The sequence below is a fragment of the Entelurus aequoreus genome, linkage group LG06 (genome assembly GCF_033978785.1).
Source record: "Entelurus aequoreus isolate RoL-2023_Sb linkage group LG06, RoL_Eaeq_v1.1, whole genome shotgun sequence".
Lineage (NCBI taxonomy): Eukaryota > Metazoa > Chordata > Actinopteri > Syngnathiformes > Syngnathidae > Entelurus > Entelurus aequoreus.
The window spans coordinates 73,317,581-73,333,577 of NC_084736.1; the positions used below are offsets into that span (position 1 = coordinate 73,317,581).

A 15,997-nucleotide genomic window follows, 5' to 3' on the forward strand; every position below is an offset into this window, starting at 1 on the left:
ACACAGTGAAGAGTGTTGGAGTAGATGGGCACATATGAGTGAGAAAAGAGGTTTAAGGGAAAAAAGAATGCCAAAATGGCCCAACATTGTTTGGAAAAAATATGTTGTACTGTGAGTTATACGTAAATGAATTACTGTAATTGTATTACGATTAAAAATCATTGAATCGCGATTAATCACATTTTGTTCATAGTTAACTCAAAATTAATCACGACTATTTGTGGACAGATATCATTTTTCATCAATAATAAGTGCACCCGAGACAGATCATTTTAAATGTTTAACACCATGAATGGACAATTAATTTGCTTCAATGAAATGTGTTTTAAACATTATGCTCTTTTAAACAGCTCAACACAAAAAGGACAAACTTGCTTTTAATGACAATAAAAAAATGACCTGCAGTGCCTTGGTGACCTGCCAGATTTTGTAATTTGTAGGAATACATAATTTGTATTACTGCTTTAGGAGCACTTGTATTCAGAGGAGAGGCGCTACACTTCCATGTTTTGATACCAGTTTCAAGCATTGATAACACAAAATGTTGATTGTTACGATCATGCTTTGATTGTCAAAGATGTTCGGTACTATAATCTGTAATATTTCTACCTGAATAAATGTTTCTGATATTCTGTACAGTATATGTTGTACAAGTTAATGGTCTTCATATTGCATGTCTGGGTTTCAGGCAATGGTCAAGAGCCCCATTAGGCTACTGTTTGTTTACCTGCATCAGTGCAGTTTTGGGCGTATTTTGAAAGGTTTAGAGGCAAATATAAAAGCGATCATGAAAAAAATATTTAAAATAGGTCGGAGAGGATTTTTACATTTTCAAGAAAAATATATTTAAACAATATTTTAAACCATTAATCATCACCAAGAGGTTACTGCTCGCGGCGTCCTCACTTCATTTGACCATTACAGTATTTAGAGAAGAAAACATTGGAGGCACATCATGTCGTTACATCTGGAGGGGTTCACAAATTAAACATTAATTCGTAAAAGACAAAATTGGACTCATTTGTGAAATCGCTAAGTACTGTACTTGATTGACATAACAAGTGCACTGCAAAAAGTCAGTGTTGAAAAGCAAGAAAAAAACAATACAAAAATTAGAGGTATTTTATTTGAACTAAGCAAAATTATAATAATAGATTATTCTTGTAAAAAGCACTTTCCATTGAGTAAACAACCTCAAAGTGCTACAGTGTACTAAAAAAAAATTAAAATAAAAATAAAAACTAGAACAGCCTAATAGCTACAACTAGTATGCATATGTCTAAAACAATGCTTTAAAAAAAAAAAAAGTTTTTAAGCCTTTTTTAAAAGCATCCACAGTCTGTGGTGCCCTCAGGTGGTCAGGGAGAGCGTTCCACAGACTGGGAGCGGCGGAGCAGAAAGCCCGGTCTCCCATTATCATCAAATTATCTGCCAATAGAAGAAAATTCGGCTTGTCAAGACTTTCCAAAACAAGTAAAATTAGCTAACCTCAATGAACCCAAAAATACCTTAAAAAAAGTATATTCTCACTAATAACAAGTGCACTTTTCGTGGTAGAAAAAAAACAGAGACCTTTTTGCTCAATATGTTGAAAAGATATTCTTAAATTAAGTAAATGGTAGTGCCATTATCTTGACATAATGATAAGCGCTCGGCATCACAAAATTTTTTTTCCAGGCATGAAGTAAGAAATTATTACTTTAAATAAGTAGTTTTATACTTGTGAGTGTTGATGACACAGCTTTGCATCAGTTGATATTCTAGTTTCAAGCACGTTTTACTCAATATAGGTAATCAAATCTCAGCAACAAGCTGTAATATCTTACTGAGATCATTTAGGACCAAAACACTTAAAACAAGTAAAACACTCTAACATAAAATCTGCTTAGTGAGAAGAATTATTAGGGTTGCACATCTCTCTCTGATAAACGATTCGATATGCATCTAGATACACAGGTTACGATTCGATTCAAAAACGATATCCTTTTATTACAGACCGATTCGATTCCGAATGATACGATTCGATTTGACGGTTAATATTCAAGACTCCAAATCCCCAAGCATTGTGGCTTTATGGCACTGGCAAAAAAAACAGAACAACAAAATCACATGTCAATGTATTTATCTTTAGACATGGACCAAAAAAATTCTGGCTGAATTGTAGGATGGGAACTCCAGAGGTAAAAGTAGCACAGAATAGTAACAACAAAGTGCAATATTTCAGCCTGAGCATAGTTTTGAACACTAGAGGTAGGTAACAAAGATTCAATATTTCAACCTGAGCATATAGTGTTTTGAACACTAGAGGTAGGTAACAATGAACACTAGAGGTAGGTAACAATGAACACTAGAGGTAGGTAACAAAGGTGCAACATTACAATGTAAACAAGTTACACACCTATAACACATCTCAAAATGTGGCAACAATGAGCACAGTGACAAGTGCTTTGTGTAAAAGAATAGAGAAAATAAATACATATGTAAAAAGAAAAATCAAACTACTGTGTGAGAGGTACCGTTTCCCAGGTCAAAAAGCAGTAGTTCACTTACACTATGCCTGTGCATTTTCATCATCACTGTCCTCTGTTTTTTTGGAGGGCAGATTTTTTTTAAGGAAAATTAACTGATCCACATGCTCATGTTTGAGCAGACTTCGTTTTGTGGAAACAATGTCTCCCGCAGTACTGAACACACGTTCAGATTCTGTGTGTTTCACTTGATGTACTTTTTGATGCCGAAAGAGGCGATTTCAGCCACTTGAATGACGGCGAAATCATTAAAGGCTCACAATTTTTAATCCATCCATAAGTAAAGAAAACTTGGATTATTTGACTTTATGTACTTTTTTATGCCGAAAGAGGCGATTTAAAAGAGGCGATTTCAGCCACTTCGGTCATTACAGCCGAGTTTAGATATACTTTTCGAGACGAGTGACGTAAGCGCGCTCCCGCGTCAGGGGGTGCATTTTACGGCAGGGCTGCGTTTCCCGGCACAACACCGGGATGCAGAGGTATCTTTTAGCCAGAGATGACAGCAGTGGCAAGTCCTGCTGCTCTTTCCACCACTGTAGTGGGGTTTTTTGAAAATCTTTCTCGGTCCATTATCACCTTCGGTCAGACTGACGCTTTCGTTCTCCTCCACATTCATTTTCCGTGTTGTCTCTTGTTTATCACTCGTGCTAATACCAGCTAGGCGGCTACCGCGTTTGGCGAGTAGCTTCAGCTCTCGCGTTGTTTTAGAGACGCTGACGCATATTGTAATCTAGCCAACCCATGCAAAGTCTCGCGATAACCGATCCATGACTCTATAACCGATTCAGCTAGGAATTCATGGATTATTCGCATTGATTGAGGAGTCTGCTACCGATGCAATCTAATCGCTCACTTGTTGAACCGAATACTCGGTCGCATCGGTTTATCGTTCACAACCCTAAGAATTATCTTATCAGACAGAAAATAAGCAAATATCACCCTTATTTGAGGTATTTAATCTTACTTAGATTTCAGTTTTTGCAATCTACAATTAATGTCTGCAGTAGTTTTTATGATGTGAAGAATGCAGCTGGGATAGGTTCCGGCCCCCTCGCAACCTCAAGAGGGACAAGTGATAGAAAATGGATGGATGGAAATTTATATTTTGTCTGATTATTTAGCTGTATATGTCACTTTTTGTTCAGCAATGTTTGCTAGCGATATCAAGATTTAGTATATGCCGTTAAACCTAGAAGAGATTTAATCTAATTTTTTGATACTATTAGGGATATTTTCTTGATGCTAATGAATAGCACCACAGATGCTATATAATGTGGTCATCTGTCTCGAATAAAAGTACTTGGCCTTCCTGCACAACACTAACCTAAGCTTTTAGTTTCTCTTTCCAATCTCTCTATATGAGCGATTGGAACATTGAAGAACAGAACAGCAATATGCTATTTTCTGCTCAAGCTCCACACTCACTCTCTCTTGTTTTAATGCTACGCTCAAGCTGCTCCTGTGAATTAAGCCAAGAATAAGAAAAACAGACGTGACATCATATGCAACCCAGCCATAAAATTATTCACACAATATTTCAGACAGCCCAAAGGCGTCCCCCACATTCCTCTACTGACATACTAGCATTTTTATTAGGTGCAAATATCACAGAATAACATTACAAAACATATTTGACAAAGCATGCTCATAATGTAAGACATTTTTATTTTGTTAATGTAGTTATACCAGATGTATAGCAAAGCGCTTTTATGTTCAAGCCGGAAAAATGTGTGGTTGGTAATGCAGCTGAGATAGATTCCAGCACCCCCCGTGACCCTGAAAGGGACAAGCGGTAGAAAATGGATGGATAGATGGTTTGAGAAAGTGTCTTGACATGTTTTAAAAGTTAAAGTACCAATGATTGTCACACACACACTAGGTGTGGCGAAATTTTTCTCTGCATTTGACCCATCACCCTTGATCACCCCCTGGGAGGTGAGGGGAGCAGTGAGCAGCAGCGGTGGCTGCGCCCGGGAATCATTTTTGGTGATTTAACCCCCAATTCCAACCCTTGATGCTGAGTGCCAAGCAAGGAGGCAATGGGTCCCATTTTTTATAGTCTTTGGTATGATTCGGCCGGGGTTTGAACTCACGACCTACCGATCTCAGGGCGGACACTCTAACCACTAGGCCACTGAGTAGGTTTTGATGTCGGATTGACTGTTTGCAATTAAAAAGTCTCTTTTCGACTTCCTGCCTGACGTCTTTCATTTATTTCGAGCTTTTATGCCATCTTTCTTACTAAAGCAGTCACAGTAACAATCTAAATGTTATGTTATCACTGCACCTTAAATGTAATCTAAATGCGGAAGTGAAGCACCACCCACACACGTGGGCAGCAGGCATTTGCTGCAGTGATGACCCCTCATCCCACGGCATACTTGCCAACCCTCCCGATTTTCCCGGGAGACTCAGTGCCTCTCTCGAAAATCTCCCGGGGCAACCATTCTCCCAAATTTCTCCCGATTTTCACCCGGACAACAATATTGGGGGCGTGCCTTAAAGGCACTGCCTTTAGTGTCCTCTACAAGCTGTCGTCACGTCTGCTTTTCCTCCATACAAACAGCGTGCCGGCCCAATCACATAATATATGCGGCTTTTACACAAACATAAGTGAATGCAAGGCATACTTGGTCAACAGCCATACAGGTCACATTGAGGGTGGCCGTATAAACAACTTTAACACTGCTACAAATATGCGCCACACTGTGAACCCACACCAAACAACAATGACAAACACATTTCGGGAGAACATTCGCACCGTAACGCAACATAAACGCAACATAATCACAACATAAACACAACAGAACAAATACCCAGAACCCCTTGCAGCACTAACTCTTCCGGGTCGCTACAATACCCCCTGTCTTCCGAATTTGGAGGTCTCAAGGTTGGCAAATATGTCCCACGGCGTAAAATAGTCATTTTTTGTCGGGAGAATAACTTGCCATGGCTTAAAATCTGATATATCCATCAGGGTTTCCCACACATTCATTTATTTGTGGCGGCCCGCCACGAAAGAATTACGTCCGCCACAAATATAAAAAAAAAAATAAATAAAAAAAAAATATATATATATATATACAGGTAAAAGCCAGTAAATTAGAATATTTTGAAAAACTTGATTTATTTCAGTAATTGCATTCAAAAGGTGTAACTTGTACATTATATTTATTCATTGCACACAGACTGATGCATTCAAATGTTTATTTCATTTAATTTTGATGATTTGAAGTGGCAACAAATGAAAATCCAAAATTCCGTGTGTCACAAAATTAGAATATTACTTAAGGCTAATACAAAAAAGGGATTTTTAGAAATGTTGGCCAACTGAAAAGTATGAAAATGAAAAATATGAGCATGTACAATACTCAATACTTGGTTGGAGCTCCTTTTGCCTCAATTACTGCGTGAATGCGGCGTGGCATGGAGTCCATGAGTTTCTGGCACTGCTCAGGTGTTATGAGAGCCCAGGTTGCTCTGATAGTGGCCTTCAACTCTTCTGCGTTTTTGGGTCTGGCATTCTGCATCTTCCTTTTCACAATACCCCACAGATTTTCTATGGGGCTAAGGTCAGGGGAGTTGGCGGGCCAATTTAGAACAGAAATACCATGGTCCGTAAACCAGGCACGGGTAGATTTTGCGCTGTGTGCAGGCGCCAAGTCCTGTTGGAACTTGAAATCTCCATCTCCATAGAGCAGGTCAGCAGCAGGAAGCATGAAGTGCTCTAAAACTTGCTGGTAGACGGCTGCGTTGACCCTGGAAAAAAGAGCTGGACTGCTGCTGAGTGGTCCAAAGTCATGTTTTCTGACGAAAGCAAATTTTGCATTTCCTTTGGAAATCGAGGTCCCAGAGTCTGGAGGAAGACAGGAGAGGCACAGGATCCACGTTGCCTGAAGTCTAGTGTAAAGTTTCCACCATCAGTGATGGTTTGGGGTGCCATGTCATCTGCTGGTGTCGGTCCACTCTGTTTCCTGAGATCCAGGGTCAACGCAGCCGTCTACCAGCAAGTTTTAGAGCACTTCATGCTTCCTGCTGCTGACCTGCTCTATGGAGATGGAGATTTCAAGTTCCAACAGGACTTGGCGCCTGCACACAGCGCAAAATCTACCCGTGCCTGGTTTACGGACCATGGTATTTCTGTTCTAAATTGGCCCGCCAACTCCCCTGACCTTAGCCCCATAGAAAATCTGTGGGGTATTGTGAAAAGGAAGATGCAGAATGCCAGACCCAAAAACGCAGAAGAGTTGAAGGCCACTATCATAGCAACCTGGGCTCTCATAACACCTGAGCAGTGCCAGAAACTCATGGACTCCATGCCACGCCGCATTAACGCAGTAATTGAGGCAAAAGGAGCTCCAACCAAGTATTGAGTATTGTACATGCTCATATTTTTCATTTTCACACTTTTCAGTTGGCCAACATTTCTAAAAATCCCTTTTTTGTATTAGCCTTAAGTAATATTCTAATTTTGTGACACACGGAATTTTGGATTTTCATTTGTTGCCACTTCAAATCATCAAAATTAAATGAAATAAACATTTGAATGCATCAGTCTGTGTGCAATGAATAAATATAATGTACAAGTTACACCTTTTGAATGCAATTACTGAAATAAATCAAGTTTTTCAAAATATTCTAATTTACTGGCTTTTACCTGTATATATATTTTTATTTTTTTTGTCCTCTCCAGCTTCTCAGGCAAATCATATAGTTGATGTAGATGCCCATATCGGCTGTTCAGATTTACTTTACAAAAGAGAAGTGTAGGATACTTCTCTTGTTGTCTTATTTGTATTTGACTTTATTAAATGTATTTATATTAGAAACACAACATGTGTATATAACAAGGGGTGCAAAGTCTGCAGGCAGTAGGAAACACATGGTTAAGTGTAGGGAGTAAAACTGATGGCAGTCTAAAGTTCAAGATTTTTGGAGCTCTTTGTTCAGTGGATCAGATGTTTGATGAAGCTCTGTGTCTATCTACCACCACTACTGTTTTCTGTTTATTTGTTACTGACTGTGGCAGGACACCTCTGCCTCTGTTTCACTTTATGTTGCTGGTAAATAATATGGTTGTAGTAGTAGGCTAAAGTTAAATGATTTAGTATGCACTAATTAAAGGGGCAGAGCTTTAAGAGACATTTTAGCTTTTATATTTTATAAGATATATTTTTTGTAAGAACCACAATTAATAAATATATTTCAGTGAATAACTTATTGTTCAAATCTGTATATAAATATGTACATAAAGTGTTGTAATTATATTGTAAAATGGATGGATGGATGGATGGACGTTTAAAACAAAACTGTTATTATTAATTAGTAAGTATACATTTTTTGAGCCTTTTTAGAGAAAATCCTATCATTGTAGTAAACTATGCAAATTACTCAATGATGTCATTGTGACCACGCCCATAGCCACGCCCCCACCGCCACAGGTATCTTGGCAGTTTATGGGAAACACTGTCCATATTGTACCCTTTTCTTTGTCTATTTCTGCTTGCTATTTCCCCGCTTGTGGCTCATCCCTGACTAGTGAACTGCATCCAAGTTCCCCCCGCTTCGGCATGGCCCGAGGGTCGAAAAGGAAGCATATGCGTTAATCGCCCGTTAAAAAAACTTAGGGCCGTTATTGACATTTACAATTAATGCGTTATCGCGTTAACTTTGACAGCCCAAATTACTAGAGATGTCCGATAATATTGGACTGACGATACGATATTATCGGCCGATAAATGCATTAAAATGTAATATCGGAAATTATCGGTATCGGTTTTAAAAAGTAAAATTTATGACTTTTTAAAACGCCGCTGTACGGAGTGGTACACGGACGTAGGGAGAAGTACAGAGCAATTTCGTCTCCCAGTCATACTTGCCAACCCTCCCGATTTTCCCGGGAGACTCCCGAATTTCAGTGCCCCTCCCGATAATCTCCCGGGGCAACCATTCTCCCGAATTTCTCCCGATTTCCACCCAGACACCAATATTGGGGTGCATTTGCGTGCCGGCCCAATCACATAATATCCACGGCTTTTCACACACACAAGTGAATGCAATTCATACTTGGTCAACAGCCATACAGGTCACATTGAGGGTGTCCGTATAAACAACTTTAACACTGTTACAAATATGCGCCACACTGTGAACCCACACCAATTTCGGGAGAACAACCGCACCGTAACACAACATAAACACAACAGAAGAAATACCCAGAACCTCCTCGTGCTCACAGAGAGAGCATGTCCCAAATTCCAAGCTGCTGTTTTGAGGCATGTTAAAAAAAATAATGCACTTTGTGACTTCAATAATAAATATGGCAGTGCCATGTTGGCATTTGTTTCCATAACTTGAGTTGATTTATTTGGGAAAACCTTGTTACATTGTTTAATGCATCCAGCGGGGCATCACAACAAAATTAGGCATAATAATGTGTTAATTCCACGGCTGTATATATCGGTATCGGTTGATATCGGAATCGGTAATTAAGTGTTGGACAATATCGGAATATCGCATATCGGCAAAAAAGCCATTATCGGACATCTCTAGTTCTAACTTATATCGGTCAAAATATAAGTTATTCAAGTGCTAAAATGACAAAATTGATAATAGGGCGAAGACACTGTCGAAGTGGAGGCACGTAAATAAGACCACTCACAAAGCACAAAAATTCCTGAAGAGACGGTCAGAAAGCAACTTAAATTTTTTTTTTCTAAACATAATCTATGCACATTTTTGACCAAGGAAACACAATTATATGTTATATAGACCATAAGGAAGTGTTTTGAATTCATGAAAAAAAATCTTAATATGACCGACCTCTTTAAGAAAAAAAAAACCCTTTTTTTAATTAAAAAAAAAGATAGTAACACAATAAATAAACACATTAGCAGTAAAAATACAGTCAAGCTGCGATGGTTTATGATATTGATAGATTGACTCCTACTGCATGCGTGCATACGTGATCCGCCAACACTCACCAGCTGTATCCAGAACAGCTACGCCAGATAGCAGGAATGATGTCACTGACTTTCTAGCAGTGAAATCACGCACATTCCTGTCAGACAAATTATATGTGCCATAAATTTGACAAGAAACAGGCAGAAGATCCCACTTAAGAAAGGGAATAGCGGTAGGCTTGTTTTGATTTGTCTATTATTGTTGTAGCTCTGCACCTAACACTTATTTCTTGAATCAAATATTCTATCAAAACAATTTTTTCTGATTCATCTGTAGATTTAATTTATTTTTGTATCCGTTTTTTAGTGTAGTCGTGCGACACATTTTTCTAATAAATTTCCCCAAAATACACCAACAAATCGTATTGTGTCTAGAAACTTGAAAATTCTTATTTGGTCGTAATCCAAACATAAATTTCTTACAGACCGGTTTTGCTTCCTTCGCCATCCTAGAAAATCGTCCTTGATGCCACCTTTTCAAGGTCTCCTGCATTGCAGTGGTGCTGCTGTGAAAAGTAATTTCTAAGTTGAACAGTTTACAGAGCACCGTATTGCTGTTCTTTTTTCTATAAACATGACACTCGGCACCTATGACATTTTCTTATGACATTAGCTCTGATGGCATCATAAAGCGTCAAAAAAAATGTGTCCTCTTCATTTTCTCCCAGGTGTACACATATTAAGATGTGAAACACTTTAAATCCATACATTTTAGTTCTGGCACTGAGAAATTATTATCTCACAAAAAGCATCCCTTTCATGACTAACCCCATTTCTCTTTCATATGCACCGTATTTTTCGGAGTATAAGTTGCTCCGGAGTATAATACGCACCGGCCGAAAATGCACTGGAGTATAAGTCGCATTTTTGGGGGAAATATATTTGATAAAACCCAACACCAGGAATAGTCATTTGAAAGGCAATTTAAAATAAATAAAGAATAGTGAACAACAGGCTGAATAAGTGTACGTTATATGAGGCATAAATAACCAACTGAGAACGTGCCTGGTATGTTAACGTAACATATTATGGTAAGAGTCATTCAAATAACTATAACATATAGAACATGCTATACGTTTACCAAACAATCTGTCACTCCTAATCGCTAAATCCCATGAAATCTTATACGTCTAGTCTCTTACGTGAATGAGCTAAATAATATTACTTGATATTTTACGGTAATGTGTTAATAATTTCACACATAAGTCGCTCCTGAGTATAAGTCACACCCCCGGTTATTAATATTCTGGTTCCTACATTATATATCAATATATATCAATACAGTCTGCAAGGGATACAGTCCGTAAGCACACATGATTGTGCGTGCTGCTGGTCCACTAATAGTACTAACCTTTAACAATTAATCTTACTCATTGTCATTATTTACTAGTTTCTATGTAACTGTTTTTATATTGTTTTACTTTCTTTTTTATTCAAGAAAATGTTTTTAATTTATTTATCTTTTTTTTTTTAAATCTTTTTTTTTTAAAAGGACCTTATCTTCACCATACCTGGCTGTCCAAATTAGGCATAATAATGTGTTATTTCCACGACTGTATATATTGGTATCGGTTGATATCGGTATTGGTTGATATCGGTATTGGTTGATATCAGTATCGGTAATTAAGGGTTTGGTCAATATCGGAATATCGGATATCGGCAACAAGCCATTATCGGACATCCCTAGTTGTCGTGTGTGTGTGACGATTGCTGATATACGCCTAGTCTCTTACGTGAATGAGATAAATAATATTATTTGATATTTTACGGTAATGTGTTAATAATTTCACACATAAATCTCTCCAGAGTATAAATCGCACCCCCAGCCAAACTATGAAAAAAACTGTGACTTATAATCCGAAAAATACTGTAGTCATGAAAATTAACATTGTTTGTAATTACATCAAATAAAAATGTTTACGGTTATGCCACTTTTTATAGGATCGTGGAAGTTCGATGGGGAAGCTCGAGCCAATCTCCCCTGTGAGCCCGGTCCACATGGACCCTGACTTGGATCTGGTGCCAGCTCGCTTCTCCAAGGAAGAGCTGATCCAGAACATGGACCGAGTAGACCGGGAGATCACTATGGTGGAACAGCAGATCTGCAAGCTTCGCAAAAAACAGGTTTGTACATATATGATATATCTGCAGTTCAGGTGTACATCGGCTTAAAATCAAATCAAAAACAATGTTAGCGGAAAGGTGCTTTGAACTTGCTTGAATTTGACACAGTCATACTTGGCATGGCTATGAACTCCTCATGGACATTTCCCGTGTTGTAATCTCTGAGGCCAAGTTGTTGGTTCTTCATGCCACAAGGCAACACACTTCTCCAAGCAGCTGCATCCCATTCTGCTTCTACTCAAATTTCATTTAGAAGAAAAGTGAAAATACATTCCGCTATAAATAACGTTTTCCTCAGGGTGAAGAAGGATTATGGCTGAGGTTTTGGGACTGCTAAAGTACTTATCTTCCTTTTTTGGCAGGCCTTCTGTGTTCAGTAAAGAAACAATAAGGTGGGCTCAGGCATGCCAACACATTAGTGCACTAGGCTTCACTTTACACCTGTTGCCAAGCACTGTGCAGTTTCTAGCCTTCACAGGTGTCTTTTTCTTTCCCTAACACCTATGTTTGAGTAGCAAATATGCTTGTGCCCATCTGTGCATTCTAGGGTTGTACGGTATACCGGTATTAGTATAGTACCGCAATACTAATGAATCATATTTGGTACTATACCGCCCCCGTCGTCGTCACGTCGTGACATTGCTGGTTTACGAGCAGACGAGCATGTTCGGCAGCGCACAATCACGGAGTACTTATAAACAGACACAGTGTGTGGACATTAAAGGGAGAATGGACGCATTTTGGCTTAAAAACTAACGATAAAGGTGAAGTTATAAGACTGAAACGTCCTCAGGAAGAGGTGCTTTAAGACATGGCTAGCTAGCTAGCGGCTAACGTCCATCCGCCATCGGCAGTGTTTTAGCTACTTCTAAATCACTAATCCTCGCCTTCATGGCGACAAATAAAGTAAGTTTCTTACAAGTTTCATCCCTGCAGGACGAGGAATAGCCAAACATGCTTCACTACACACCGTAGCTCACCGGCGTCAAAATGTAAACAAACACTATTTGTGGATCTACACCTAACATCCACTGTAATGATACCAAGTACAGGAGCGTAACTAGTTGACACTACTATGATTACGTCGATATTTTTTGGCATCACATCTTCTTTCGTTTTTTTTAAATGTATATTATGTTTATAAACTCAGGAAATATGTCCCTGGACACATGGGGACTTTGAATATGACCAATGTATTATCCTGTAACTACTTGGTATCAGATTGATACCCAAATTTGTGGTATCATCCAGAACTAAAGTAAAGCATCCAAACAACAGAAGAATAAGTGATTATTACATTTTAACAGAAGTGTAGATAGAACATGTTAAAAGAGAAAGTAATCAGATATTAACAGTAAATGAACAAGTAGATTAATAATTCATTTTCTACCACTTGTCCTTCATAATTTTGACAAAATATTAGAATGATAAATGACACAATATGTTACTGCATACCTCAGCAGACTAAATTAGGAGCCTTTGTTTGTTTACTTACTACTAAAAGACAAGTTGTATTGTATGTTCACTATTTTATTTAAGGACAAACTTGCAATAATAAAAATATGTTTAATGTACCCTAAGATCTTAAAAAAATAAAAATAAAGCCAATAATGCAATTTTTTGTGGTCCCCTTTTTTTTTAGGAAAGTACCAAAAAGTATCGAAATAATTTTGGTACCGGTACCAAAATATTGGTATCGGGACAACACTAGTGCAGTCATACAGTAGGTGTTGTTTCTTACTATAACGTGTGGCTAATTACTGTTTATAAATCTTATTATCAAGCTCATAAGATTTGTTTGTAGGTTTGTGTATAAGCTGTATGTTATATACACTGGGACAAACATGAGCACACACAAAAGGTTACAGCTAAAACAATCACATTGTGTTTTAAATGTGTTTAATGTGTTTAATTTACTTGATAACAGGGTAAAAACTAAATAATGCACACTGACAGCAGCAGTTAACTAAGAAGTCTAAATTATTGGTCATATCAGGAAAGTTCTGGGTGTAATAATGGTTTCAATCAAGTTTCCATCAAGTGATACGGTTTTGTTGAGTGAGTACAGTTCTTGTTTTAGCACTACCATGGCTAAGAGATCCCACATACTGTATCTAAAAACAGTCTGTGTATGGACACTGTCGTCTGTTGATTGGGCTTCAGCTGTGGTCACAAACTTTTTTGAGCTCAAGATCCCGGCTTTTTAGCTTTGTTATGCAAGTCAACAGTTCAGCTGTGTGTCATTATGCCTTTTGCTCAGTTCTCTCCCATTGTTTGTGTTGTTGTGTAGTTTTATTGCTACAATTAAAAGAGGAAAAACAAAAAAACCAGCTTTGGGCTGCAAATGTCCTGTGCCACTCTTTAGACAACATGCTTTTACAGCTCTTTTTGGAAAACTGGAAAGCAGCAAAGCACACAAGTGTATTCAAGGTTTTAAAATGTGTACATGTTGGCTGGTCTGTTTGTCACTCTCATGTAGAGGAAGACATTACTGCAATAATGTATATTTTTCCCTAATCTTTTCGGGATCGACTAGTAAAGTTCCAAAGATCGACTGGTCGATTGCAATTGACGGTTCGACTGCAATTGACAGGTCGTTTGCAAATGACGGGTCGGTGATCCTTGGTCTACAGACTACAGGGTATTGTTACATACAGTCGCGATCAAAAGTACATACACTTGTAAAGAACATAATGTCATGGCTGTCTTGAGTTTCCAATAATTTCTACAACTCTTATTTTTTTGTGATAGAGTGATTGGAGCACATACTTGTTGGTCACAAAATCATTCATGAACTTTGGTTCTTTTATGAATTTATTATGGGTCTACTGAAAATGTGACCAAATCTGCTGGGTCAAAAGTATACATACAGCAATGTTAATATTTGGTTACATATCCCTTGGCAAGTTTCACTGCAATACGGTGCTTTTGGTAGCCATCCACAAGCATCTGACAAGCTTCTGCTTGAATTTTTGACCACTCCTCTTGACAAAATTGGTGCAGTTCAACTAAATGTGTTGGTTTTCTGACATGGACTTGTTTCTTCAGCATTGTCCACATGTTTAAGTCAGGACATTGGGAAAGCCATTCTAAAACCTTAATTCTAACCTGATTTAGCCATTCCTTTACCACTTTTGACGTGTGTTTGGGGGTCATTGTACTGTCGGAACCCCCGACTGCACCCAAGACCCAACCTCCGGACTGATGATTTTAGGTTGTCCTGAAGAATTTGGAGGTAATCCTCCTTTTTCATTGTCCCATTTACTCTCTGTAAAGCACCAGTTCCATTGGCAGCAAAACAGGCACAGAGCATAATACTACCACCACCACGCTTGACGGTAGGATGGTGTTCCTGGGATTAAAGGCCTCACCTTTTCTCCCCCAAACATATTGCTGGGCATTGTGGCCAAACAGCTCCATTTTGGTTTCATCTGACATCACATGGACAAATATAGGATCTTCTGGAGGCAAGTTCTGTGGTCAGATGAAACGAAAATGTAGCTGTTTGGCCAGTGCATCCGGAAAGTATTCACAGCGCTTCACTTTTTCCACAAGTTATGTTACAGCTTTATTCCGAAATGGAATGAATTAAAATTTTGTCCTCAAAATTCTACACACAATACCCAATGATAATGTGCTGTTTTTAAGCTTTTTAAAAATTTACTAAAAATTTAAAATAGGAAATCACATACACCGTATTTTCCGCACCATGAGCCGCACCTAAAAACCACAATTTTTCTCAAAAGCTGACAGTGCGGCTAATAACCCGGTGCGCCTTATGTATGGATTAATATTAATATTTATTTTCATAAAGTTTAGGTCTCGCAACTACGGTAAACAGCCGCCATCTTTTTTCCCCGTAGAACAGGAAGCGCTTCTTCTTCTATGGTAAGCAACCGCCCCCATAGAAGAGGAAGCGCTTCTTCTTCTACTGTAAGCAACCGCCAAGGTGAGCACCCGCCCCCGTAGAAGAAGAACCGCACGGATATTACGTTTCATTTCATTTGTGTGTTTCTGTAAAGACCACAAAATGTCTCCTACTAAGAGACACGCGTACAAGGTTCCACTGACTTTTGATATTCATGTGAACCGCACTGTGGATACAACGGGAACACGTACGGTGAATATTCGCACCACAGGGAATGAGAAGTCGTCCTTCACTGTGGTTCTAGCTTGCCATGCTAGCGGCCAGAAACCTCCACCCACGGTGATATTCAAAAGGAAGACCTTGCCAAAAGAGAACTTTCCAGCCGGCGTCATCATAAAAGCTAACTCGAAGGGATGGATGGATGAAGAAAAAATGAGCGAAGAGACCGGGTGACTTTTTTCACGCAGCTCCGTCCCTGTTGATCTATGACTGCATGCGCGTCCACATCACAGATG

At 38.7% G+C, this 15,997-nt stretch overlaps 1 protein-coding gene across 6 annotated transcripts in view; it reads left to right on the forward strand.

Annotated features, from left to right (window-relative positions):
- LOC133652577 (nuclear receptor corepressor 2-like) overlaps positions 1–15,997 on the forward strand; it is a 212,767-nt gene that overhangs the window by 65,404 nt on the left and 131,366 nt on the right. For all 6 annotated transcript variants that reach the window (XM_062051491.1, XM_062051494.1, XM_062051495.1 and 3 more), the window contains exon 5: positions 11,432–11,614. In XM_062051491.1, coding sequence (XP_061907475.1) covers positions 11,432–11,614 — 183 coding nt within the window. The remainder of the gene's footprint in view (positions 1–11,431; positions 11,615–15,997) is intronic.